The sequence below is a fragment of the Atractosteus spatula genome, chromosome 12 (genome assembly GCF_055471065.1).
Source record: "Atractosteus spatula isolate fAtrSpa1 chromosome 12, fAtrSpa1.hap1, whole genome shotgun sequence".
NCBI classification, from domain to species: Eukaryota; Metazoa; Chordata; class Actinopteri; order Semionotiformes; family Lepisosteidae; genus Atractosteus; species Atractosteus spatula.
This window is the reverse complement of record NC_142717.1, coordinates 29,405,848-29,433,360: the sequence shown is the minus strand read 5'-3', so window position 1 is coordinate 29,433,360 and position 27,513 is coordinate 29,405,848. Positions and strand designations below refer to the sequence as shown.

The 27,513-nt window shown below is 38.1% G+C and overlaps 1 protein-coding gene across 4 annotated transcripts in view; it reads right to left on the bottom strand.

Moving 5' to 3' along the window:
* nfatc1 (nuclear factor of activated T cells 1) overlaps positions 1–27,513 on the bottom strand; it is a 102,767-nt gene that overhangs the window by 64,373 nt on the left and 10,881 nt on the right. For all 4 annotated transcript variants that reach the window (XM_088929722.1, XM_088929720.1, XM_088929723.1 and 1 more), the window contains exons 3-6: positions 24,988–25,147; positions 7,175–7,377; positions 3,000–3,172; positions 815–955 (exon numbers count right to left, since the gene is read on the bottom strand). In XM_088929722.1, the coding sequence (XP_088785848.1) occupies positions 815–955; positions 3,000–3,172; positions 7,175–7,377; positions 24,988–25,147 (677 nt within the window). The remainder of the gene's footprint in view (positions 1–814; positions 956–2,999; positions 3,173–7,174; positions 7,378–24,987; positions 25,148–27,513) is intronic.

Genomic DNA, 27,513 nt, shown 5'->3' with positions numbered 1-27,513 from the left:
AAGTAAAGGATTTCTTCGGGACTAATGTTTTCTTCTGTTGGAGTCTTGATTATTATTAATAATGTGGAAGAGGAGAATTTAAAGGCCACCCATTTCCCCCATAGACGCAGCTTGCCTTGGGGTAATACTTAGCCCCTCTGAATCTGTAGCTCAGCTACTCAGCAGATCAGGTGCAAAAGTGAAGACATTACTGGGCCAGTTAAACTGGAGGGAAAGACTTAGGCAGGGCAGACTGAGAAATTGCAGTAATGGTAAATGAAGAAACAGGGCCTGCACTTTAAATTCCTTTTGCAGACTTGAGAACTGTAGGAGAGGTTTTTGGTTTCCCTTTATTCAAAAACAAAATAACAAACAGTGGTACCCTGACAACATATGATACAGCATGTGCTTACACTCTTTGCCTTTGCCTGTGAAATGTTCAGATTTTCGAAAGCTAATCAAGGAAATTTCTGTTTGTAAATGTCTGATATCAACATCTTGGAACCGTCACTTCCCATCCGAAGGGAAACAAATGGAAAAAAAAAATCAAAACAAATCTTCCAACTCTAGAGTAACTGCACATGCCCTGTTGTGATTCATTCCTTTACTTGTGGCAACCGTCAGTGAACAGACAATGGAAACTTCTGCAAATGTAAATACGTTTGGTTAAAAATATAGTGCCTTAATGTACACCACATGTGGCTTTCTGGCAGGCTGAGGAATATTTTGACGGCTGGGAGAGGGGAAAGCGCATATTTTCGAGGCTCTGAGTGGGAGTTAGACGGCACAGAACAGTTTTCACTCTTAGCTGGCTGCTGTCAGGCGGTCAGCCTACCTGGGGCTTTTTCCACAAACACCACTTTGGAGTCGGGCAGGAAGTTGTGTCCACTCAGAACCATCTTTTTCCCTCCAGTCACGGGGTAGCTGTCCACACTCTGTTTCTCCACCAGAGGCAGCTCCTGGGCAGATCTCTGAGCTGTTTGGAAGAAGCAGTGGTTCCTCACTACTGTGCTCCTTTAAACCCACTCCCCGTCTACCCCCGAACCGCCAGACACTTTTTTTTTTAAAAGTGCTTACGTTGCCAAGAGGAATCCCACAACCCCCACCGCTCCCCTCCTTCTTCTGTATTCCAGAAAGTGCTTTCTTTCTGGTTTCAAAAGGAGCAAAAAGATTACTGACTTAACCAAAATGTTATAGAACCATACTGGCAACATTTCAGCGCAGAGGATTCCATTGTTTTTTAATTACCGTTATTATAGTTTATTACTCCACAACACAGATGCCTTTGACATTGAGTTATACTGTGAAGTAACAAAAAGGCTTTTTTTTTGCAATATTGACGTACAATAAAATATTACTTAGGAACAGATATTGGCAAATGGAAAAGTTTTAAACAAACGAAAATCATTCTGGACTTTGGAAGAGATTTTTAATATAGAAATCTTAAATTTTCCTGTTGATTCTTACCAACCTTCCAAAACAATTTCCAGTCTGGATATTGCTTTCTAGCCTTACTTGTCTGAGTCAGTATACAGTTTAGCAGCACTGTATAATCTGTTTTCCACAAAGATATAAAAAATGAACTGAAAAGTGTTTTCTTAACAATATTCACAGCTAAATATACAAACAGGTTAAAAATCTGAAATCATTAAAAAAAACCCCACTACCAACTCGGGCACACCCAGTGTGCATCACTGTTATGCCTGTGTCATGACAGAATGCAGGGAAACCTTGCAGGCTTTCCCAGACCCATCCTCAAATTGCAAGTCCCCAGAGGGTCCACAGCCTTGCTGGCATCAACAAGAGGAATGATGCAACTGTCACTGATGACAATGTTGAGACTCACAGGTGCATAGCAAGTCAAAAGGATCAAATAGGCTGACAACACTCATGCTGACACAACCCTTCTGACAGTTTGACAAGCATTCATGTCACCTCCTGACATTTTCCACAGCATTTTACTATTCCCATGGTCCAGTGTAGTGAACCTAGTGATACCATAGCAAACCACTTTATACCCATGGTCACATAACAAAACCATAGCAAGAAGTAAAAATCTATGGTAAACTCAACATAGCCAACTCTCACAAGGGAAATACAAGTTCTAAATGACAGCTGCTACTTTGGGAAACCTTGTCACAACCAGCCCAGACTAGAATTGATGGATTCAGAAACCACACTAATACTTTGAACAAGCACATCTATGCTTTGATCCACAGTCATTGACTTTGTTGTCTGATATAATCATGCTATATTTTACAAAATGGAAATAAATCCTGCAGCAGCACTTGTGTAATATTTTTGCCTTGCCTTACTTTTTCAAACATTTAATGTGGCTCAGTAACTTGAAAGTGTAAGACCACTGTTCACATCCCCCACAGCACCAATCCACTGCTAGGGACCTCACACTGGCAAGTGTTGAGATATGCTGTCACGCTTGTCCGGTCAAGAAAGTGGTCTCCCCTTCTGTGAAAAGGGTACCATGAGGAATGAAGACCTCACCCAGATTCCCAGAGTGTAACTTACTGGGATTTTCCTACAAGTGTTAATGGGAGGACTAACAAATTAATGAGAGAATCAAGACAGGATTTAATTTGTCCAACATTGTACTGTTTGCTTTTATTTCCAGAGAAAGAGCCAGAATCTACAGTAAACATAAAACAGTGCTGCTGGCCTAACATAGCCCAAGGGCTGATGAGCACTGGGCTTGCATCTTTCTAGTTAATGACACAGAGTGGAGAGGGATGGAAAACAGCTTGTTCCCTAATGAGGAAGTGAGAGACTCTAGAAAAAGTAAAAGTTAGAAGACAAGAGTTAAAAATAAATGTTTTGTTTTTGTTCCAAGATGAATGAGATGCTCAGGCTGGGACAAAGCTGATCGGCTCTTTTGGTCAGGTATGCATTCTACAATATCTGTTTATCTGTTTTTGTGACTGGACACACATGGCCATTATTTCAATGGGGGTGCAATAATGAGTATATTCCTTTCCCAGTTGACAGAGAAGAGGCAGTGTACTCACAGCACTCAATGGGGTTGGAAGCCACCTGCAAAGAGACAGTCCGGCCATTGGGCTGGTTGATGTGCACGCGAAAGACCATCCTCACTCGAGTGTTCTTGCGCCCAATATCTGTTTCCCCCTTTCGGAGCTCAATATCAGAATTGCGGAGCTTCAGGATTCCAGCACAATCGATTCTGTCAACAATAACAAAGACAGAAAATTAACCTTGTAAAATCAAGATGGGGGCAGCACATTGGTGAAGTAGTTAGCATTACTGCTTCGCAGCGTTGTGGCCCTGGGATCAGTTCTGGACTTGGGATGCTATCTGCATGGAGTTTGGATGTTCTCCCCATGATGTGTGGGTTTCCTCCCAAAGACATACTGATAGGTTAATTGGATTCTGGGAAAACTGGCCCTGGTGTGAATGTGTGTGTTGATGTCTGCGTATGCCCTGTGATGGACTGGTGACTTGTCCAGGGTGTACCCTGTCTTGTGCCCTTTGCTTGCCAGGACATACTGCAGTTCCTTCATGTCCCTGTAGTGGATAAAATGGTTACCAAATGGATGGATGAAAATCAAGAATGAAACTAAATTTATACATTACAAGTGGTCTTCAAGGGACCACTTTTTAAATTGTAGACAGTTACAGAGTCTCTCAAGGATCTGGACAATGTGTTCCACAAAAGTGGCTCTCCACACAAGAAGGCCCATTCTACTGACCATTGAGTAGAGACGGGTCTATGGTGGAGTAAGACCTGAATCAGAAGATCTAAGATCAAGAGTTGGACTATACTCATACATTAAGTCATTAAAATCACCTGGAGCTATGCTATTCAATATCTAACCCATGAGCATATCCTTCAACAGCCAAGCAGCTGATTCAACAGCTAAATAAGTTTGAATTTTCTCCTACTTATTTCTGACAAATCAGAGGTATTTGGTATGTGACTTCTTTTTTCTCAATCTCATTTGCAATCTGATATAGTTAATGGCTTTGAATCAGAGAGTCAAATTTGAACAACTTCAATTATCAATTATTCAATATCAATTATGAAAGTTGTACTTGCATTTGACAATTTCTCAGCTGCTTACTTTTACAAATGAAATATTATTTAAGGCTCAAGATAACTCACTTTTTCCTCATGTATTGACTATCACAATTCTCTACTTGGTGCTCTTATTTTTATCTTTTACACTGGCTCCTAGTCCTATTTCGTATTGATATTAAAATTGTTTTGCTAGATATACAGTAGAAGGCTACTGAACTCAGCCTCTTCTTCCTAGTGGGGTTTTACTGCCCTACATTCCTGAGCGAGATCTTCATCCTCAGGATTCTGGACTAATGGTCATTCCCAGAGCACGAGTGAAAACATCAGGGAATAGCTCCTCGTCAAGCTGCATCTTCGTGGAACTCCCTGCTGAAGTCTATCAGACAGATCCAAATCTGTTTCTGTATTTACATCCCAGCTCAAGATTTATTGAGGTGGGATTTGTAGAATGCTTTGAGGTCAAATCGGTCAGGTCCACTGAAAGCTCCACTCAATTCTGCAGACCTGCGTTTTCACACCAAATCTTAAAAATTACTGTTTTGCACATTCATGACTTAATAAATGTATAAATATACATTTTATGATCCACAAAGTAGGCTCCCGTGAGATCCTTTTTTAAGGTCTTTGCTCTCCCCCTATTGATATTTCCAGCAGAGTAGCCTGCTGGCTCAGACATCATTTTTAACACCCACTTCTGCAATTATTCAGACAATTTATTAACATTTTAGTTCTTTTCTTTCTTGCTCCACACTTTCAACTTTTCAGCATCATAGCTTCAGCATTTTTAACAAATGCCACGTTTACCTTTAATCTGTCTGGGGTTTTCCACTAAAGGATTTTTTTTTTCAGTGGAAAATACTTCATTTGTTGCCTTACCCGCTCATGAAATTATAAAAAAGGACCTGGATTGCTCAGTAAAGATTGTGTCTAGAAAAAGATTACTTTTGTCATCTGGGCAGATATTTACAGAATTCCTGGTTTTCTTTTTAAATTATGGATTAAATTCACTGAAAGTAGTACAATTCTGCTTATTAAAACGAAATATGATTCCATACTAAAAGAAGTTTTTCTTTAAATTCACATTTAGTGTGAACTCTACCTGATTTAAAACACATAAATTCCTACTTCTATGGTTGATGGTGGATATTATTTTTAGTTAAAACATTTTTTCTGGAAGGGATCTTTTTCAATAACATTTTGCAAGACAATAAATAGCAGTTAGAAAAGACAAGGTGACTTGTTTAAAATATAGAAATGTTTAATAAAATTAGGTGAGTTATTTCATTACAGACGCAATGTAGTTCTAAAGTTTTAACAACAAAAGGGGACACAAAAAAAATCTTTTTAACTGTCCTCAACCCACACAGGCACGCAAAGCTAGCCATGACTAGAACTATCAAGATGCCTTTTTACAACCTATGGAAAGTCTCCACCAGGGCTGGTAAGTGGAGCATAACCTTTTGCTGCCACCAGCCTACACTTTCCTGTTGAAGCCCTGGAGAAAACTTCACTTTTACTTTCCTAGCTTGTTCTCTCTTTTTGAAAGACTACAGTTTTCGAAACCTGTTCTGCTACCACCACTTAACTTTTCAGGGTAAGTATGCAGTGCACTTTATAAGTGTTAATGAGTATTTCAGGAAAGCTAAACACATTGTTTTGCATGTATAAAAAAGGATTGAAAATTAGTGTATTTTTTTATTCCACAGCCACTCTGTTTTTTACTTCTTTAATTACACTATTAACACAACATTTAAAAGATCTCCCATTGAATATGTAACCTACTTCAACATTTGCAGGAAAATTCCTAGGTTTGGTTCTGACATTTTTACCTACAGCCCTGAGGATGCTTTGAGTGCACACACTCCATACAAAAAGATGCCCCACTAATTGCCTGTAGCCACCCAGATTGAGTGCAATTGTGTGGTGTGTTCCAAAGTTACTGCATCATTTTATATGTAATTACTTTTAGGGCAATATGCTCAATTCTTTAAAAAGAAATGCATATTAGCTTTCAGAAGCCATTCTTCTGGGATATTACTGTATTCTTCGTGTATATTCCCTTAGTCAAAGGAGCCTTTTCTTTACACATTGGATTTGTTTATATTTTTGTTACTGTACATCATCTAAACAAATCTGTTAGCCTCATGAGGATATTGTGATTTTTTTCCTCAAAAGAAATTGATTTTGTCTCTCCCTTGTCAAAGTATATTAAATTAAGCTCAGGGTATCACCTAATGTGATTTAAGCCTCCAGCAACAAAACTCCTGTGACAGTATAAAAATATCAGTATACATTAAAAAAAAAATTGAATTTCTGGGATACCCTTACCTCACCCAACATTGTCAAGGGAGAATTGAACTGTTCCAATGCAAAAGAAAGGTTTAAGAGAGGCCATTATATAACTACAATTACAGTTCATTATTCCTCCTGAACAATGCTGAGTGAGGGCTTGCTGACCCACAGTGACTTAATGAATCCATGCCAAATGCTACTGCCTGCAATGAAGGCTGGAACAACCCCTGGTAACAAGCCCTGAGGGATCTAAACTGGGTGTTTTGGAACTTGAGCTCATGAGTTTATTAGCAGGAAATTTACTACCGATAGCGTTTGGGGCCACTCATTTCAGGACAGTCCAGCTTGCCAGATATAGAAACTATAAAGTTGCAGCTAATCAGTTTCCATAGTGATGGGTAAAGTTTGCTTTGGACTTTTCCAGTGATTAGATGGATTGGGGGAGTACACTCATTTAGAGGGCGCTACTGAATCTTTTGCATGGCAGCAGAGATCCAGTTCAATGTGAGGCTATACATAAAGCATTGTAGTCTATTTCACTGTCTGTTGCATACAACTTTTTGAGGCCCTCTTACATATTGTATTAAATATCTGCAAAGTGCCAGAGTTTGCCTTCTGAACAGAGCAGCAGCTCCTTGGCATTTCCACAGCACGGCTTCTCTGCCGTCTGCTCCTCTTGTTATTTAATTGAAACCAGCAAACAAGCACAAAGTTAGAAGGGAGGCAGTTTTTAAAGAAAACCCTTCGGCAGTTTCGAGGGCCAAGGAGGGACCGTGTTAGCTGGAGCTGTTGCTGAAGGTTTAACATGCGGGCGCGTGCAGAGCGAGCAGGGAGGGCGGAGGGCGGCGGACTCACATGGCGCGCATGTTGTTTTCGGGCAGCAGCGGGATCTCCAGCACCTTGGTGTTGGAGAGCATGACCTCGTGGCTGGCGGTGGAGACGGTCTTGCCCGTGATGCGGTGGACCTGGTAGAAGGCGTGCGGGCGCAGCAGGCGGTCGTCTGCCGTCCCAATGAACAGCTGCAGGGTGAGCGGCTCGCTTTCCATATAACCGTGGAGCTGGCAAAAGAACAGACAGCTCCAGCTAGGCAACGTACAGTAGATGTAAACTCCTAAAGACCAATTTAGGCTTTTACAGGCAGAGGCCCCTAATTCGAACAAAATAAGGACAAGAGAGTATTAATGATAGCCACTGACTGCTATGTCCGAGTTTATTTTTCAGAAGACATGAATAGCATTCATCAAGGAGTAAATTTAAATCATAAAACCAGAACATTCCCTTCAGCTTTTGTTTTCTATTTTTCTTGTTTTGATCTCCAGGTCAGTTCAATGAAAAGCTCACCAGCTACAGGGTCTATAAAATAAAGAATTGGTGGACTTAATGATCAGCAAGATCTAAAAAATGCTAAGTATTTTCATTCACAGCATTTGGATACTGTGTTTCAAACTTATATGAACATCATAAAGTGCTTTGTAATTCTATTATTTGGGTCAACCTAGATGAAAATTATGTTTCCTGGTGTTATCTGGAGCCTGGACAATCCACCAGTCAGTTTTATTGTGTGTGTGATGAGTTACCCTGAAAAATGTCCTTTTTTGTGACAGTGAAGCATATTCTTGTGGAAATCAAATAGCAACTTAAATTTGAAAGAAAAATGAAAGTGTAAATTATAGTACAGTGAATGAAAGTTATTCATACTAAAAGTATGATCATTTATTAGAGCTAATGATTATTTATCATACAAAATATGGAAAACCATATGTAAACATTTCATTGTGTGAGTGCAGCAAACCATGGTAAAACAGAAAATGTTTCTGCAAAAGTTACCATGGCAAACTTTAATTTAGGAAAAAGATTCTGAAACTATGACATACTGTAATCATCAGATTTAAAATGATTCCTTAGTTACAAGTGGAAATGACCTGTGATTCAATTTCATCCCCATTTCCCAGCTTATACATGACCAAGGATATATGAACTACAGTATTAAAAGAACTGGGATTAAGTTCGATATAATTAATTATGAATATGGGCAACATAGCAGACAGTAATGGTAAGTAGTACCATAGCCGTTGATACAATAGGGAGTGCTGTAATCCTTTCTTATAGAAGTCTTCCGTCTATCTACTTTGTTATAAAAGTCTACCATTAGCAAAAGAAACAGGTGGCAGAAATTGTTGCCCTCAGCTCTCTGTCTAGCCAAATTCTTGTCAGCTATATCTTGCCACTGTTTATCTACTGAGCTATGAAGAATGCCAAACTACCACCACATCCATGACACTTTTAAGGAAACTCAGATTCCACATAAACCCTGTTTACTGGTGAATCCAATAAATATATTTCAATTTAATTTATTTGTATATAGCGCCTTTCACAACAAGGTTGCCCCAAGGCACTTCACAAAGCTGTAAAATATAACAAAATGTATTATAAATATAACAACATGAAGACCAGATATTGGCCTCCCAAAGAAAACCAGCAATCTGGGTCATCACAGTGTCTGTTGATGATTTTTTCCTACCTTGCCTTCTCTATTGTTAACAGTGCATTAAAAAAACAATTAATTTTCCTTTTGATTACCAGTTGCAGAAGTAAAACAGTATATATCACAACTGAGGCACCACACAATATTGAATAAATAAAAAAAAAGATACTGTATTTATGGGCTTCAAACAAAAAGCAAGACAAAGAGTGTACGTATTAGCAACATTAGTGACATTAGAACAGTTATGTGCAGAATTAAACTTTTTCAGAAAGCAAAATTTGTCATAACCTAAAAACATTACATTTCCATGACCTTATGTTGTTTAGCGAACATTTTCTAACCACTGCAATTTCTGAGTCCTGAGATTTTGGAATGCACCTTGTTGAACCTATACTGTTTTGATTTTGATAAGTCATATCATAATACATGTAAACATGGCTTTTTATTTTTCAAAAGTCTCCAAAACAAAACCTTATCTTCTTCACAGGCTTTTAACTTATTAAAAAGAACTATTTGGAATCCTTGATACCTTGCAAACATCAGATTTCCTTTCACCAGTAACTGATATTGAATCTTTTTCTCTCTTTTATTTTTTTAATGTGCCCCGTATTCAGTACCTACAGTTGTAAACCCACTGGCCTTACTCTTGCATTCTGTACAGTACAGTATGTGTGCAAATTCTTTTCAGTACCTGTCTTGCTTAAACTACACCTTGCAATACTATGAGTAAAGTACCTAATTATTTTGTCGCCAATTGGGAAAACAACCCTGGGATCCTTTAACTTATCATCAGATGCTTCTCCTGAAGGGTCCATGTTTGATTTACAAGAGGTGTTTGGGTCTAACCGTTCCAGAGAAAGCAAATATACACATATACTAGGGCATGCTGGGCCTCTCTTGCAGAGTAGCCTGCTTTTTTATACAGAATGCAACATATGCTATGATTTTCATTAAGTCTTATAACCTTCTGGCAGGGGGCCAGCTCTAATACTGCATGGAGATGAAAGGGCTACTGAATCATAGAAACCACTTCAAACAACCAGGACTCCATGCCTCCCTTTCACTGGCAACTATTAACAGCTACCGGTTTCTAATAAAAAAGAAACAAAAATCATTAACTTTGGGCTCACAGCTAATGAAGCTAAAAACAAAACAACAACATGGCCTTGTTCAGCGGTAGCCCATCAGAACTTTGTGGTCTTTGTTATTATACCTCACAGTTAGTTCTAATACCTCACAATCGTTAGACATTTGCTACATTTTTATCCAATTTTTAACTCACATTATTTCTCAATAAACATAGCTGTGTATTTCCTACTTGCAATCACACAGGAAAGGAAGGGAGTCCCTCAATCAAGAGCAAAGCCATTATTCAAACTAGCTGAATGATTTTGCGTCCTCTCACTGCAGACACAGTATGTGATTCTATGGTGAGTAACAACAGCCTTTTCAGGAACCGTTGACTACAGCCTTAACTTCATTCCTTTACTTGAAAAGATTAATGTTGACAAATCTTTTACATTTTCTAGATAATGTAGGCAAACAATTAAAAAGGTAAACAGTATTAGGATACATAGTTAAAGCACAGAATTTCTATTAAGGGATGTTACAGTATGTTAATATTGTATAATGCACTAATAAGGCCTCACTTAGAATATTGTGGACAATTTTGGTGACCACGTCATAGAAAAGATATTTCTGATCAGAAATCTGTCCAGAGAAGAGCAACCAGATGCATTTTGGGGCAGAAGGGAATGTCCTACACTGACAGGCTGAAGGAACAGAACACCTTTAGTCTTGGACAGAGGAGACTAAGAAGGGATGAGAAATGGCTGCCACTCACATATATTAATACAGATTCACACACCTTTAGCTTAATAGATCATTCGCCTTTTAAAGTGGTGAAGACAAGGGGAAAAATGTATTTAAACAGCCGTTGGCTGGAGATGAACCAGAAGCTTCTGATAAACTCTGAAGTCTTGAGGATCTGGCCTGGGGACATGCGCAGAATGCATACTTAAAGGAAGGGAGTGACACCATTAACTGTGTAGAAATGCCATATCTGTATTCACAGCACTGGAAATTAGTGAGAGGACAAAAACCAGACAGAGGACTTCATCAAAATTGATCCAATGTGTAGAAAGCCTTTTGGTAGGGGTTAAACAATTTTAATTCTTCTATATAATGCAGAGAAGGTGCTGTTCATTTAAATCTGTAATAGGATCTGTTCTTTTAGGCCCCATGCTTCTTCACGCCACTGTGATAAGTATCTTGTGCACTTGATGCTTTGGTGATTAGGCTTGAACCAAGACGATCACAGGAAGTCCCAATAAAGGAAGGAACAAGGAGGGAGGGTGGCGGTAGCGGGGGTGGAGAGGCATGTTGAACATAACCCAACTGTGGCAGATGCAGCTTTTATGATGCAGCTCACCCAGACTAACAGACAGGCCGCAGAAAGCACCCGGTGCCCTGCACTAAGCTGCACTGCTGGAAACTAGACAGCTGCACTCCCTCCTTCTTATTTTTTAAAGAACATTGTTGATGTGTAAATAAACACCCTGATGCAAATGACTTTCTGTGGTTAATACACGTTTAGGGGTGGAAAATGAAAGTAGGGCAGGGATGGTGATAATCTAGTTAGGCAATGCAAAAAAACCCCTTCAACTGTGGCTTGTTCATCTGCTCTAAATTCTCCCGAATACCACTTGAAAACTTGTACCCTTCTGCACATTGAATCCTTGAAATGATAATAATTCACAGACAGGCAGAATGCATCTGTAATGAAGCCTTTAAACAAAGGAGAATCGCTGCTTTCTTTCTCTTGAAGGACAGAAGGAATTTCTTTTTGAATTATTAAGGTTCACATTCTGTCCGTCTGCCCTGCCTGCAGTTCAACCATATAATCTGCATATCGGAGGGTGTCGGCAACTTTTCTGGCTGACCAACAGTGATATTAGTACAAAAATCATCAATTTGATTTAGATGAGCAACACGGTAGCCATGCCTTACAGACGGTGCAGCAGAGCACAGAGGAGCCTTGTGACATGCAAGGTGACACACAGCAGGAGGGGATTTTAGAGGTGATTTTCAGATGTCCTGAAATATTTGTGCAGCTGGTTTCTTCTCCCTGAGCTTTATTAACACTTAAAAAACACAGAAAGACAGCAAATACAACAGGAATGAGGGACACCAATATGAAGGCAGCTCATGTCTTAGAAGCAGTATAACATAGAATAAAGAATAAAGGGGGGCACTTCTGGGATTTTGCCTGTTTCCACAGTGGTTATTGTGTATTACTCAGCCAGGGATTGCCTACATGTAGGAATTTGTGTTGACCGTAAAATGTCTTAATTAAATGTGTGGTTTCTTGCATAAAAGCCAGTATGTAATAAGCAGTTATACAGCATCGTATACTGTAAATCTGAAGTCTCTGCCTTGGGATGGTGTAAGCTTTCAGCGCAGGCTGGGATGACAGGAAAATCTCACTCATCTTAGGAAGTTTTTTCCTCGCACTTTCAAACTTTTGTTCCACATCATAAATGCAGTCTGCCCCAGACAACAGAAGAATGTCCAAATCTCATTTAGCCACCACAAAATTTCCCTAAATGTTTCTCAATTGGAAAGACTGTACTACATAGTCACAGGCACACATGCAGATGACAAAGATCAATAATCCAAAACAGACCCAGGAAAAAGGAAAAATAATAATACAAATATTATTATTGTACCTTAGTTTCTCCATTATAACATGCAGTGTCATTTTTCACAGGATCCTACCCTCCCCTTTCCCCCTCACACTCTGCAAGTGCAACAGCTTTGCCAAAGAGCTGCGAAGTTTAATCGAACTAAAACACTGTTGTTTTTCACACATTCTGTCATGTTCATACCATTTTTTTTTTAGATATTTCACGGTACTGTTATAGGTAAGTACTACTCTTTTCACACTGAATAAAAGCTTTCCCTTTTTTATTCTTAAAACTGTCTTTTACATTACAGGTTACAGATTCACATCTCTTTGGAATGCTTGTGGTATAGACAGTGTATTTATAGGACTATAAGGGGTGGAATGGTGGCACAGTGGTTAGCATTGCTACCTGCAGTGCTGTAGTCCTGGGTCCAATTCCCGTAGTGCTATCTGTGTGGAGTTTGTATGTTTTCCCCATGTTCATGTGGCTTTCCCCTGGGTGCTATGGTTTCTTCCCACAGTCCAAAGATTCATTAAAAGGGAAAGCTGGCTTTGGTGTGAGTGGATGATTGTTTGTGTCTGTGTGTACCCTGAGATAGACTGGCATCCTATATAAGATATATCCTGCTTTGTGCCAGTTGCTTGCCAGGATAGGCTCTGGCTCCCCTATGACCCTGTACTTGATAAAGTGCTAGTTGGCTATAAGACTAGAAAAGCAGGATGTTGAACTTTCTATAAGCCTGCAAAATCCTGAGTTCTCAGAAGAAACAGTTCTCAATGCTTTCATTTTTTACAGTGCTTTCTTATGATTTGAGCAATATTTCGGTGTCCTTTACTGAACCAGACTATGATTGCAAAATTATTTATGGCAGTAAGCCTTGATTAGGGTATTACCACAGAGCCACACAGGTGTAAAGGAATCCTTGCTACGGTGAATCATTGTATTGTCAAAGTCTAAGTATAGAAGGGTTGTAAAACCACAGGAAAGCATAAGCAAAGTGAGAGTAAATGACTGTAAATTGTAGAATAAAACCAAAAAGGTTTGAAACATTACATTCCAGAAGGGTGAAGCAAGAGGGGTCTGTACCAACCTCTTTAACTACTAACTAACTTTAACTCTTTAACATGACCAAAAGCACTGGAACGTACTGTAGCACATTCTGCCGCACAGTTACCTCCTTACTGCGAATTGTGTTTTATTTCTACCTTGTTCAGAGCTGTGCACAACAATAAACAGTTGTTAATGTCTAAAAAGTGCAAAAGCCGCTCTGGTCAGAGCATGTTGTAATCTTGGGACAACAGTGTAGGACATAAAAGAGTTGCAGGTCATAAGGGCCTTAACTACTTTATAGGTAAATGATACAGCACATAAAACACTATCATCCATCCATCCATTTTCTAACTGCTTTATCCAATACAGGGTCGCGGTGGAGCTGGAGCCTATCCCATCAAGCAACGGGTGCAAGGCAGGATCCACTCTGGACAGGACTTCAATCAAATTATTTATTTACTGACCTTCATAAAACAGAACTTCAAAATGCTCTGCAAGCAGTAAGTGGAATGCTTTCTTACAACTGGTGTAGACTTGAAAATTCACTTCACTAATACTATCAGATTCTTAGAAAAATCTCGCAACAAACTAAATATTTTCTAAATCCATAGTATGGGTATAGAGAATATTTTCAATGCTTCCATAGTTCACAATTCAAAATTTTCAGGCATGAAAAACAGTATTCTTCTAAATACTTGACAGAGCAATTTCTTATAGGACTGTAGTGAACAGTCACTGTTGATGGCACACAAAGTTAATTAAGTTCTAATCACTAAGTCGATCTGATATCAAGCCCATACTGTAACTGTGAAGCGAGTAGAATGATCTAATTATCAAGGGATTCATTTGAAAATGTTTGCAGCATGGCAGTTATAAAATTTCAACATTCTCTGGGTGTTACTTGAGACAAGAGACCAAATGACTTCCATCATTCTGAAAAAAACAACATTCACTTTTAAGTGCATTAATAGCATTTTAATATGACCAGTCACCTTAAAAAAGTTTCCTACTTAATGTACTCCTGGCATTAAATCTTTGTATTAAGTAAGGTCAAGCACAAAGATTTCAAATTCTTTCATGTTCTGTTGTCTACAATCAAAAATTGTCTTTGTAAATTTTCAACTACAATATAAAAAATAAAACTGTGGATTGCTACTGTAGATGATCACATGGTGGTCATGTACCCAGAAAATCGTGGAGATGAAACGGAGAAACTCTGAAATTGAAATTGATTCCTGCTGCAAGACAACATTATCACGTCTGCAAATTTGACCGACCTCAGTTTCTTCTCAAGGCTCGAATATTAGGTGCATATTTGATGGATTTTGCAAGTGTCTTAGCCCGGGGAGAAAGGAAAAGCACTGCTGTGTTTATCTGGAAGCATTGTGGAGCTGTGCATCTCTCAAAACGGGATCAGACCTGGCCTTAAATCCAATTGTATCAACTGATTCATCAAACATATTGCAACTCAGGGTCACAAGGGACCCTTTGAAAATCCATGAAGACAGACAGTTGAGGAGATAATGTTGAGAAGGCATGCATACAATACTGTGGCTATCTAAATGATAATTTGTTCTTTGAGAAATTTATAAAATGGTTTTCGAGAATACTTACTGTATGTGTATGGAATGGTGTATTGTAGAGTGATAAGATACACTAATTTAGCTAACTAATTCTGTAATAGATTAAGTTTTCCTGAAAAGGAAAAAAAAACACCTCAGTCACTCATCTTCCAATTCAACATACGGTAGTTTCCAAATTAACATCACATTAGAAGAGATGCATCCTGTATATATTAGCACCTGTGCCTCACAGAAGTTGTCTGTACGTTGACTGTGGAAGCAACCACCTGAGGTAACTACAGTGGTGTGTGACCCTTATCTAACTTGTGCTTGCTTACACCTTAAATGTCCTGAACATACCCTGTTACTGATATGCTGATTAACATAAAGTCTGAAACATGCATTAATTTTTTTGTGTGTCACCTGAAGCATTTTGTAAGAGGGATGTTCCAATCTGAAGCACAGCCAGAGCAACAGATAATTGTGGCATTTCGGAACACGGCATACTTTCATGATTTTGTGGTTGTTCAACAAGTCTTTTTAAACTGTGCTTTCCACATATTTTCCAGTGAATAAACTGAGTCTGTACTTTGCACATGCAATTTGAGGAGTTTCTGAGTTATACTTGTATGCTTTCTGCTGCCACCAATTTTCATTATGAAGCATGTGTTTGGCATCATGTATAAATCACAAAAATAGACTGGACTTTTTGAGGCACTAGCTTATAAATGCCCAACACACTTGTATGCTATTTTGCTTTTGAGGGTCCCAAACTCCCAGAATCAGTTTCCAGAAGGCACGAGGTAGTATGCAGTGAAATGACTGCCAAGTAACTCAAACTTTCATCTCTCTGTGGATTAAATATCTTTTTCTTGTAAAGTTCCTCATTCACGCTGACAGAGAATTTTTGTACCCACTATGTCAGATTCACTAATATTCAGTAAATTACTGACTGGTGCAAAATTCTGAACAGAATACTACATGAGCTGGTAAAATGACCATAAGAGTAACTGAACTAAAAATAAATAAATAATGGAAATAATATGTTTACTTCAGTCCTTAGGACATAATGGCATTGCCAGCTAACAGTAGTTGGACACATTCCATAACAACAGCTTTTACCATTACCCTATCAGTTTTCATCTTAAACTACCACCTATAGTTTTACTGGAAGGACCTACCGCTTTTTCCTAACATGTCAAAATGCATTTATTAATTTCAAACACCATAACACACTTGTCAGCTGTATAATCAATTACTTAATTATTCTCAGCTGTGCAGGTTCCAAGCTCTTTTATGATGCATTGGGTAATTGGGCTGGAAAAAGACCACCCCTTCACTATCCATTCCACGCATGATCAAGAGGTGTTCTGTCTTATTTCTCATTGATCCCTCCATCTTTCTAGCCACTACTACTGTACCTTTCTGTCTCTTCGTCTTCTGCTAGACAAACAATAGTTCCTTGTCTTCAATCTCCTGTCTCTATGGAGGATTAAGATATCCACAAACATCAGGTCAGAACTGCTCTGATTGCCTGCCAGAACCTCCTCCAAAACCACTGGATCAGACTGATCTTCAAGATTTGACAATCCAACACAGATTTGCTGCAATTGCTTTATTACTTAGAGCACTGAGTCAAATGTGATTATTTCTGCTAGACCACTACACCACGCAGGCTTTGTGCCTTCTGTAGGTAAAAGAAAATCTTCTGTTTAAAAGGTAAGCGGCCTTGAAAAACAGAGCCAGCACAATTAACAATCATAATGAAAGCAAGTTGTACTCCTTGACTCATTTTCTTGCTCATGCACTTGCACTTGCTGGAAATACTGGATACTGGGCTGCGGCTTTTTGCATAAATACCTAAGGAAATCATGCCACCGTATTCATAATGAAGTCTTCTTTCACGAGCCAAAAGAACGCATACAAGTTTCCCAGATTTGACTAATTTTAGGGACCTTTTTTAGGGCCAGCAATGAAACATTTTAGCTGTATTTTAAAATCCCCAGTGAATTCAATATGCAGGGCATGCAGTCTTGTCTGTATAATAGCTGAACAGAAAGTAAAGGACACTGAAAAGTCTACCAATAGGTGTATTTCAGTTGTAAATTATAGTAATTGGAGCTAATAATTCATATTTTTGGTCCACAAATTAGCAACTTTTACACCTCGTTGTAGAAATACTGTGATGAACAGTTTGCTTTTGAGAACACATTAAATTGGGAAAAGTTTTTTTCTGTTTAACGACGGTGCCCAGTTCCCCACAATTCACACCAGCAACACTGCTGTTTCTCATTTAAGTTTTGCTTCAGATATGACAGGCTTTCAAGGTTGATTAAGTTAGGGTTAACTACTTGCAAAGCATATATTTGTTTAAGAAAATGAGCTGCTGCTTGGCACTGTTGTTTATTTATCCTGGTCTGTGGGTGTGTGTGATAAAATATCTGACTACACAGGCCTCACTCTCTCTCTCCAAAACATTCTATCGCTGCATGGAGGAATGTGGAGAACACTTCTCCACGTGGCATTGCTCAGCTGGCTGGCAAAACACACAGAGATCGTTACAACACAGCTTAAACTCAGCATAACCAAGTATTCAGAGTCTTACAGGCACAGACAGATGTGTCAAGCCCCTCTGTTCATTTTGTACTGTATAAAACAAATTAAGACTTAACAAAAACAGCCCGTCTGCCTCCTGAAATTCAATGCTAAGTGGCTTAGCCAGTTTTTGTTCTTTTGATCCCTGGGTGTCAACTGAAACCGTCTGAGCAATACTCACAACCCAGCTGGTTTATTTGTCTTTTCCAAAGTTACAAATTACCACACAAAAAAAACTTGCACTTTTAGTAGCTGCACGTTTGTGTGCTCTTTTTAACAATTAAGATATTGTAGAAACCTTACAGTATGATGCAAAACCTTCCCACAAATTGGTACATGACATAATAACATACAGTCACGCACAAGAGGCAGACAATTTCAATACAGGGTCCCAAAACACCCGATCTCCACCTGCGCCAGTCTAGTGAAGGTCAATGATACCAAGGAAGAAAGGCAACACAGTCATTTGACAGTCAAACAAATCATCTGACAGCTGCAAAAAAAAAAAAGTTTTTTCCACATAGGATTTCATCAAATGCGAACCCAGACATGAAAGAAAAATAGATTAGATGGAGCAGTTTGGGCAGAGTGACGTGTATTTCAGTCTAATGTCCTGAGAACAAAGCTGGCCAATTTATCATTCACTCCATCTTTCACTCTATAAATCCAGTTAGTCCCAGTCATCACTTCAAACTATTGTAAACGTAGTTATTTAGCTTCATTTTCCAGTTGCTATTCTGCCACAATTATTAGTTATTCAATACCAAGGCCATGAGCATGGAATGCCCCCCCTCCCAACTCACACAGAAGGGAACACCACAGTGTGCTGGCTAACAGTAAGACTGAGGGCTGTAACAGACTGACAATGTGCCAGGGATACATCTGAAATGGATCTTCCCTTAACTTTACACTGAAGGTACTGTAGGAAACAAAAACACCAACAGAACAAGTGTGCCACTTACAATTAATGCTGGATCAAGTCCCTCCTTTAAAATGCATCCTGACACACCCACACTCACATTATCTAATGAAGGTTTTGTAGTTAAAATGCCTTTGTCTTTTTTTAGAGACTTGAACAACAAAAGTAAAATATGGGGCTATTTCAGTATGTGGTTATGTGTTCTTGATTGTAAAAGTTGTTTTGAGCTCACACTGATTTTGGCAAAGAAAAAAGATACAATTTTGTGGAAAAAAAAATGAAAAGACATTTAATAAAGTTAAAAAGGAAAATCGCACATGTATACTGTAGGTTTAGTTTTTGCTCATTCCCATTTGCAAAAAGTAAAAACTGATCATTTTTTAACTGTTATGTAATTTCTACAATTAACTAAATAGAATTCAGGTTTCCTGTTGTACATTCAGATGTGAAAATATACCAGAGACCATGCAATTGTTCACATGTTAATTGTGCTTGGAAGTTTAAAATTCATGTTGTCTTAAGTGTGAGTCTCATCTTTGAGTGAGACTTGCTATTCAGTGCATTACTGTACAATGGATTAAAAAATTGGATTGGATTGAAAATCCATTGAATAATGTATTTTTGTATTTACCAGACCCTACATTTATCCTTTTGTAAGGGATCTAGGGTTTCCATCAAGTTTAATGCTTTACGGACATGGAATGGAAGCAGTAAAATTACAGAGAAAGGTAGCAAAAACATAAATTATCAATATAAAAAAGCTGTTTAAGAATAAGTTTTAGGTGTTTATGTTGACAAAAATCTTTTTGTCTTCTAAGAAATGAATGGCTTTTATGTTAGAATTGTAAAATAAGATCTTATTGAAAATATTATGTACAGTTTTGGTCACTACAGAAAAGAATGCTGCTCTAGAGTCAGTCCACAAAAGAGCAAACAGATATACATACTGTACTCTTGAGCTCAAAGGAATGTTATATTCTAACAAGTAAAATAATTATTAATAATAATAATAATAATAATAATAATAATTGCTTACACTTATATGGCTCTTTTCTGGACACTCCATTCAAAACCCTTTACAGGTAATGGGGACTCCCCTCCACCACCACCAATGTGCAGCCCCACCTGGATGATGTGACAGCAGCCACAGTGCGCCAGAACACTCACCACACATCAGCTATCAGTGGGGAGGTGAGCAGAATAATGAAGCTATTTCATAGTTGGGAATTATTAGGAGGCCATGATTGATAAGGGCCAGTGGGAAATTTGGACAGGATGCCAGGGTTACACCCCTTTTCAAGAAACCCTCTGGGTTTTTTTAATAACCACAGAGAGTCTCATCTGAAGGATGGCTTCTTTTTACAGTATAGTGTCACTATACTGGGGCATTAGGATCCACATAGACCGCAGGGTAAGCACCCCCTGCTGGGCCCACTAACAGCTCTTCCAGCAGCAACCTCAGTTTTTCCCAGGTGGTCTCCCATCCAGGTACAGACCAGGCTCACACCTGCTTCGCTTCAGTTGGTTGCCAGTTGTGAGTTGAAGGGCTGCTGGCATATCACCCTGACTAAGCCTCTTCAGTCTTGAACAAAAAAATAAGATGGGACCTGATTCTATTATTCAAATTATTCCTCTATGGTACTTAAAATGTCAGCCCTGTAGATGTCTTCAGAATCAACAGAGAAACACAAACTAGAGAACAGAAGTGGTTATTACAGGGTTATATATCAATATTTATTGAGGATAGAATAGACGGCACTTCTTTTCATAAAGGGTTGTGGGAGTCAGGAACAAGCTACCCAGGCGTGTTGTCAAAGCTGATAACCTGACCTCTTTTTAAGGAGATGCAGGATTAGCTATTTGGATAGGTACTAAACATCAAAAGAGCTCTATGGATTGCAATTTTCTCTGCAAGCTCTCTTCTGTTCTAGAATATTTTTCTGTTTCTAACACTTTGAATATGACAACAAAAACAGTTTTGGACTTACAGTATTCAGGTATTCCAATGAATAAAAAAAACCCATAAAAGTATTAAAGAGAGACCGCTTCTTAGTCACAGCATGTTTGTGACTGTGCTTTTAAAACATTCACCTTGGCCATAAGAAGGTGTCTATACTGAGATTGCTTCAGAAAAACCCTCAGATATGCTTTAGTCCTTGGCTCTGTGAAGGGTAGACAAAGTCTTATTCTTCGAGATGAAAGCAGACATTGCATATAACTGTGGTTAAATTAAAACTTATTGCCTCACTGCCAAGGCAGGCTTTGAGACTGCCATCTCTATAACAGATGTGTGGTCTGTGACAAGGGAAACAGTGATACTTTACAAACTCAGCTAAGATGTGAGGAGGTCAGAACATATGCAGTTAAGGAGCATTTGTGTTCCAGGACATACGCAACCTTTGGTAAAGGCACAGGAAAAACACCAGAAAGGCTGATTTGTGAGTGTCCGCAATTCCCCATACCTTGTAATCTGGACGTTCTGATGATTGTGTGGCTTGTTAAAGGCTTTTACTGACAACTCAACAGAGAAGAGGACAGTTTGCCAAAGGCTTGTGTGGTTGAGACAGACTGCTCCATGGGACATAACTCAATGTGGTGTCAGTATTGAACTTTTCTTGGAGAGAAATAACCCTCCAAGACAAAAATGCAGTCTGTACATTAGGCAACAAATTGAAAAAATCAGAGAGTTTTGTTCTATACACATATGTATTTTGAATTTTATTTCAATTTTTATTTCAAGCTTTAAGCAGAAAATAGTTAAAAGGTCACTTTAAAATCATCAGGTCCCAGACCCTCAAAAACAACAAATTACAAACTGTAAGATGCTAAAGGTGATATCAGTGTGTCAGAGATGCAGGTTCACCAATAAAATCCCAAGATCCTCTGGGTTATAGGATGAAATCAGCGAGAACCCAGCTCTTCCAGGTAAGCCAACACCAAGCCCTGTTGAACTGCTGAATCTCTTGTTTCTCACTATTTTCTCCACGGCTGCACCCAACAACTGGAACTCATTATTGCAAAGGCACATGGGATTTATCTAACTCTTCGGGTATTGCAGAGTGAAATGTCTGTGGCATCCCCTAATGATTTCTTGTTTTGGAGAACTGCAGAATGTCTTAAATGTATTTGGCACTACAGTTCAACTTTGCAACAGTATTAATTTCTTGCTGGCTTTTCTTTTAACTGAATCAAACCCCTACTGTTGACTTGGGTATTTTTTTTGTACTGGCACTTTCCTGTTTCTTGATGTGGCATTTGATTTAACATGTTTTTCACTCACTGCAATGAAGGCAAAAGGGTGTTTTTTTGTCAAGGGAGGATTTTCGTTTTTCATTAACGGGAACTGTTGTCACATTTAACCTGCTATCTACTTTGTAGTCCGTCCTTAAATTAGTGTTGAATAAAGAACAACAACTTACTATTCATGGGTATTTAACTCTTGGATTGTAGCTTCATACACAGAGATTTCTTATGTAGACAGTATAGACAGGAAAGTAATTTAAGTGATCTAAAGATGGGGAAAATTGTTTCCACCTAAAATTCAAAATACACTAGCACTGTGCTGAAATTAATTGGTAAGAGTTAGTTCCTAGAATTTATTGTAGTGTTTTACTTTCAGTAGTAAGCAAATAAGATAGTATTGCTTTCAGTTTTTACAGTAAGTAAAAGTGTTCAATTCAAAATGTCATGATCTAAGGAAATGGTTAAGTTGTGTCTTATATAAAAATATAGCATTTTCATCAGTAAAAACACTGTGATGAACAAAATGTAAATTGTAAAAATGTTATGATATTTTCCATGTCATCACTCACAAACTACATTCTTGTACTGCTACAGTCAGCCTGAATATGCTGATAAATATATCAAAGATTTATTTAAAAAGAACTTCAAAGTGATATTTTAAGCAGAGAATTGTTTAATCTCTATAACACTGGTCATTTCAATACTGATATTTTAACAGTGCACGTTAAATACAAAATTATGCTGACAATTCTTAAGATTCATATACTGTACCATGAAACATAGTCTTCTACACCTCGTGAATGTATTTTAAAGCCCCAGTGGGAGTTAAGAAACCATGTTATGTAACAAACAGGAACTGGTTTACAGATCACTGCTATGAATTTGTTTTACTGTAGCTTTTTAAAACATTCTTAAGTTTTTAAAGAAGCAGGCCTTGACTTGTCTGGTATGGTTTATTTGGCGACACACAGGGCTTTGCCATTCTTCAGATAACCAAGACTTGCTTGTCAGCTGACAGGACAGTGGAAGTTGTCAGACAGTCTCTTATTAAATTGAATGTTGTCTGATTTATTAGCACAGGAGTTAGGGAAGGACCAATAAATCAACTGCAGGGAACCTAACAGCCCAGAAGAGTCTGTTAAATTAAAGCATATGATTTAAGTTTCACAGTTAAGGTATGCCAAGCACTCTATGTAGTAAAAACATAAGTTTGTAATTATAGTTTTCATGGAGAAATTACAGAATATTGCTTCCTGGTAATGCAGACAAATACCTACTGTAGCAAGACGATGACTTCTTCTGAAAAGACTGTTGTACCATTTCTCTCTAGGTGGAATCCTTCTCCCTTTAAACAATGGAGCACCTGTTGCTTTTCAAGGAAAATGCCACTTTGATGCATCATACAAGACTACGTAACACAACAGGACATTCCACAATGAAGAATTGTAATGGAGTTCTTCATTTCCCCAGTTGAACAGTCCAAGTACAGGCAGTCTGTACTACAGTAGTAGCCGAGTCAGATTGGAAGGAGTCAGGTCATGGTGAGTTACTGCATGAATGAAATCAAACTACATTGGTAGTGTCAAATACAGCAATAGAGGGCAGTGATAAGATATGATGTTAGTAAGAGTAGCTTCAACTCGAAATGATCAGCAGAAAACATGTGAGATGTTGTGACACTAAGCGGATAAAAGAGGGATTCTGTATGGAGAAACCTTATGATGGCCTTTGGAGCTCTGGTTGAACCCATAAGCAAACACAAGCCTTTGTGAGGCCAATCACTGTTCATATCTTCTCTGATTTTATTTCAGAACATCCTTCTGTAGTTCTTTAGTATTGTAACAGGAATATCATCTAGCATTTTATTGCATCCTATTACTTCTCAAAGTCTTTACATGGGTTCGGAATAAATCCATAGCTCTGTTTGTATCCATTGTTTAACCAGATAAGTCAGTTGAGAACAAATTATTTACAACTGGCTTACAATGGCAACCAGGAGAGTACTGATTTATACAGCAGGGTATTTTACTAGAGTACTGTGAATGAAGTACCTTGCTTAAGGTTACAACACCAATGTCCCACCTGGGATTTGAGCCCACAGCTCTCCAGTCTGAAATACAAAGCACTAACCACTGTTCTAGGTTTAGATTTAAGCCAAAGATTTCCTGATTTCTTAGACGTGAGTGTAAGTTTAGCCACAAAGCAATGAAAGGTCTACAAATCTGATATAAGAGCTGATATGAGGGAATGCTTTAAAAAGTAAAAGGGCATCTGGATCTTGCCTTTCTCTGTGACTGTTTTACACTGCTCTGTAAAGATTTTAGACATTTAACATTCTTCTATTTTCTTATTTTTTTCCTTCTTTATACAGGAACACAATTCAGTGATTAAATTTTTTATTAAATTATTTTTTTTAACTTTTTAACATTTATTAACTTAATCCTGATAGATCTATATTTTGTAGTACCAAAATAGAATTTTTGCTTTATGTATGGAGAGAATAGTAAATGATAGTAATGAAGGCGATAAGCTAACAATGAATGACTTTTAAGGCTCTCTTCACTGTGAATTCTAGATAGATAAATGACCAGCTTGGCTGCTTAAGCTATACTAGTAAGTCACAGTTGTTATAATAATAGAAAACACCAGTGGGGCTTTAAGTAAACTGTTGGCACTCGTAACACATGTATACTTTAACTTTTGATTGTGTCTAGGAGTTTTGCACAGCGGCATATATGTTTTATTTCTAATACAAGAAATAAACAGGAAGCTCTTTACTTTACTGGAGAAAGGGTACAACAATTGTGAACACAACTAGCACAAGCTGGGATTCTAGCCTTTATCACAGGATAGCTAGACTATGCTAGCAGTCAGAAACTGGCATCTCCAACACCTCAGTGCAAACTGTCACCATATAAGGGCCCTCAGGATGGTATTTCTGGTTTAGGGAAAAGTTTTGCACATTAGCTGACTTTTCTTTTCTGTATCTCAGCTTCAGGCAGTAGTGAGATTCTGGGATGTAACATGTCACAACTTGAAGTGGCGTAAGGAGTAGAGAAAAAGGTCAAGGGTCGTAAATGACCAGTTATTGGTAATTTGACTCATAAACAGTCTAGAAATAACGGTACCTGCACCACAGGATGCCCTCCTGCCAGTGCCTTCACTGCACCTCGGCTCCCTTCCGTTTCGTAATGAGCGCGGTGATGGGATTTGGGCTGCACCTCAATCTGCAGGCTGTAAGCACCGGAGCAGGATGGCAGCTGCCAGTCGAGGGCTGGCAGGGAGGGGCTGCAACAAACAAGTGTTCAGATTAAACATTCATGACCCTGCAGATAAAGCATAGACCACAAAGGAGCACAGCGCGATTACTTCCAAGACCACAGGAGGCAGCCCATCTATCCCCATCTCACATTGGCCATATCCATCAATAACGATCATACCATGACATAAGTAATTTAAAAGGCTTGGACATCAGTGATGGCTGTGTTATGAAGATTAATGGGCTATGTTTGCATTTTTACCAGGACTGAGAAGTTTCTCTTTGGTTCGATGGGGTGCAAACCTTATCCTAATGCAATTACAATGCATGTACAATGAAATCAGGCAAAACTACAAGAAGAAGAGAATATTAACTCAATTAGAACCTGTCCTTTAGAATTTTCTGGTTTAAAATATTACTTTTTTATTTTATCTTGCATGTACTGTAATCACATTTATATTGCTTATGGTATTACAGAAGCCATCACTTGCTTCGTGAGTGTAAGGAAAGCAAAATGAGGCTGAGTGGTTCAAGCTTTGCAAACGTTGCAAAATAACTTCTCTTACACCACAAGAGAAAACCATCTCATGACATATGAACATCGTAAAAATCACCCAAAAATGCCTCCCATATGCAGCTTTGAAAAGGACTTTTATTGTTTTTGAAATGTAACACTCACACTAAAAGAAACTCAAGTTTTTGTTAAATTAAAATTAATACGTTTTAACACAGGCCTATTTTCTTATTGAATGAGCTAAAAACAGGAACATTGCCAGTGCTAATCTAGAGGTAGTCTTGTATCTAACAGTCAGGACACCAGTAATTAAGGACACAGATCAAGACTGTTAAGATTCCTTTGCTTCTCACACTATAGCCATCAAATGACTATATTTTAAAAAGAATATGACAAGATAATTTGATATAACATATGACATATGATATGATTGATTTTATAGGACCTACTGTACATAATTTATGTACACAGTGAACATTAAATAAATTGCAGTGTAGAAGCAACAGTCTATCAGCAAACCATACCCAGATTTCCAGAAAGGAGCACTGAATTTTCTTTTTCTTTTTGAAAGACACAGATCCACAAAAATGTCTGTCTACTGGTTTTGATCGACACCTACCTTTTACTGTACTAGAGCTAAGTCCCATCCCATCCCACAGTCCCTATCTGTGCTTTTAGTGATGATTCCCAAATGGGTTGGGACTTCTTTGGGTAAAAAAATCTACATCTAAAACATGAAACGTTTGAGACCTCTAATCTCAAAGCATAATTCTATTTGTGCTTTTCATGACCTGTATGAAAATGAAATTCTTGAGTTTTAAATAATTCTCTCTGGATATAAGTTGCAAGACAGTACTGATGTTCCCCCCACTACTCAGTAACAAGTTTACTGTGACTGATGAGACATTTTTTTACAAAGTAAAACCTATCACATTTATGGCTATAAAAGAACATAGCAAGAAGAGCGTTTATTCCAACTCTCCTGCTTCTGTGGCATGCCATGTGAACTTCAATAGAGCTAAAAAAGGATTCTTATGTAAATACTGGAGAAATAAAACTAATAATAAATGTACTTTATGAACTTTTATGTCTTCTCCAATAATCCTATGACCTAAATGTTACAGTGTCCTCTCGGAACTCTCTCTGTTTGTTTGTTGACCTTGCAGCCCCAAAATGAACCAATTTCCCTTCTTCCTTATCACCGCAGTCAAAGCATGACATCACATTAGTAGCAAAAAGAGGTCAACATAAAAGCACAAGGCAATGCAATTATTCCACCAACTGTTTCCCTCTGTTTGGCTGTCAAGATCATTTCCTATTTGAGATTATCTTCATCAAACACTGTATTTCCTACAGGAAAAAATGTCAGTGGAAAAATTCTACTGAGTCAATATGAAAATTCTCTATAGGATAAATCATGTTAAATAAAGTGCTTTCACATAAGAGGAAGTATGACCACAGATATTGTGAAATTACATTTTTTATACATTTTAGCAATCAGTGCATGACCATTTCTGAAGTGAGTTTGATTTTCAAAGCAATCCATCTGAAAGTAAACAGAAATTAATTTGAACTGTTATTGTACTGCTCTTTGAAGATAGAAACCATTATACTGTATTACTACAATAATTACAAACTCCAATTTCGGGGAACAAATATGCTGAATATATATAGATTTGCTCTACACAGCAAAGACCAAATATCATGATATTGTATAATAAAAGACATGCAAAAAAAAGTATATATATATATAAAAAAAAGCATATACAGAATGTGATGAGCCTGTCTCTGTAATTTAAATATTTCTTGCTGCTACACCTAAAATAGTATCATTTCTCAGTTTCACATGACTTGTGAAGTAACTCATGTAGGAAACTTAAT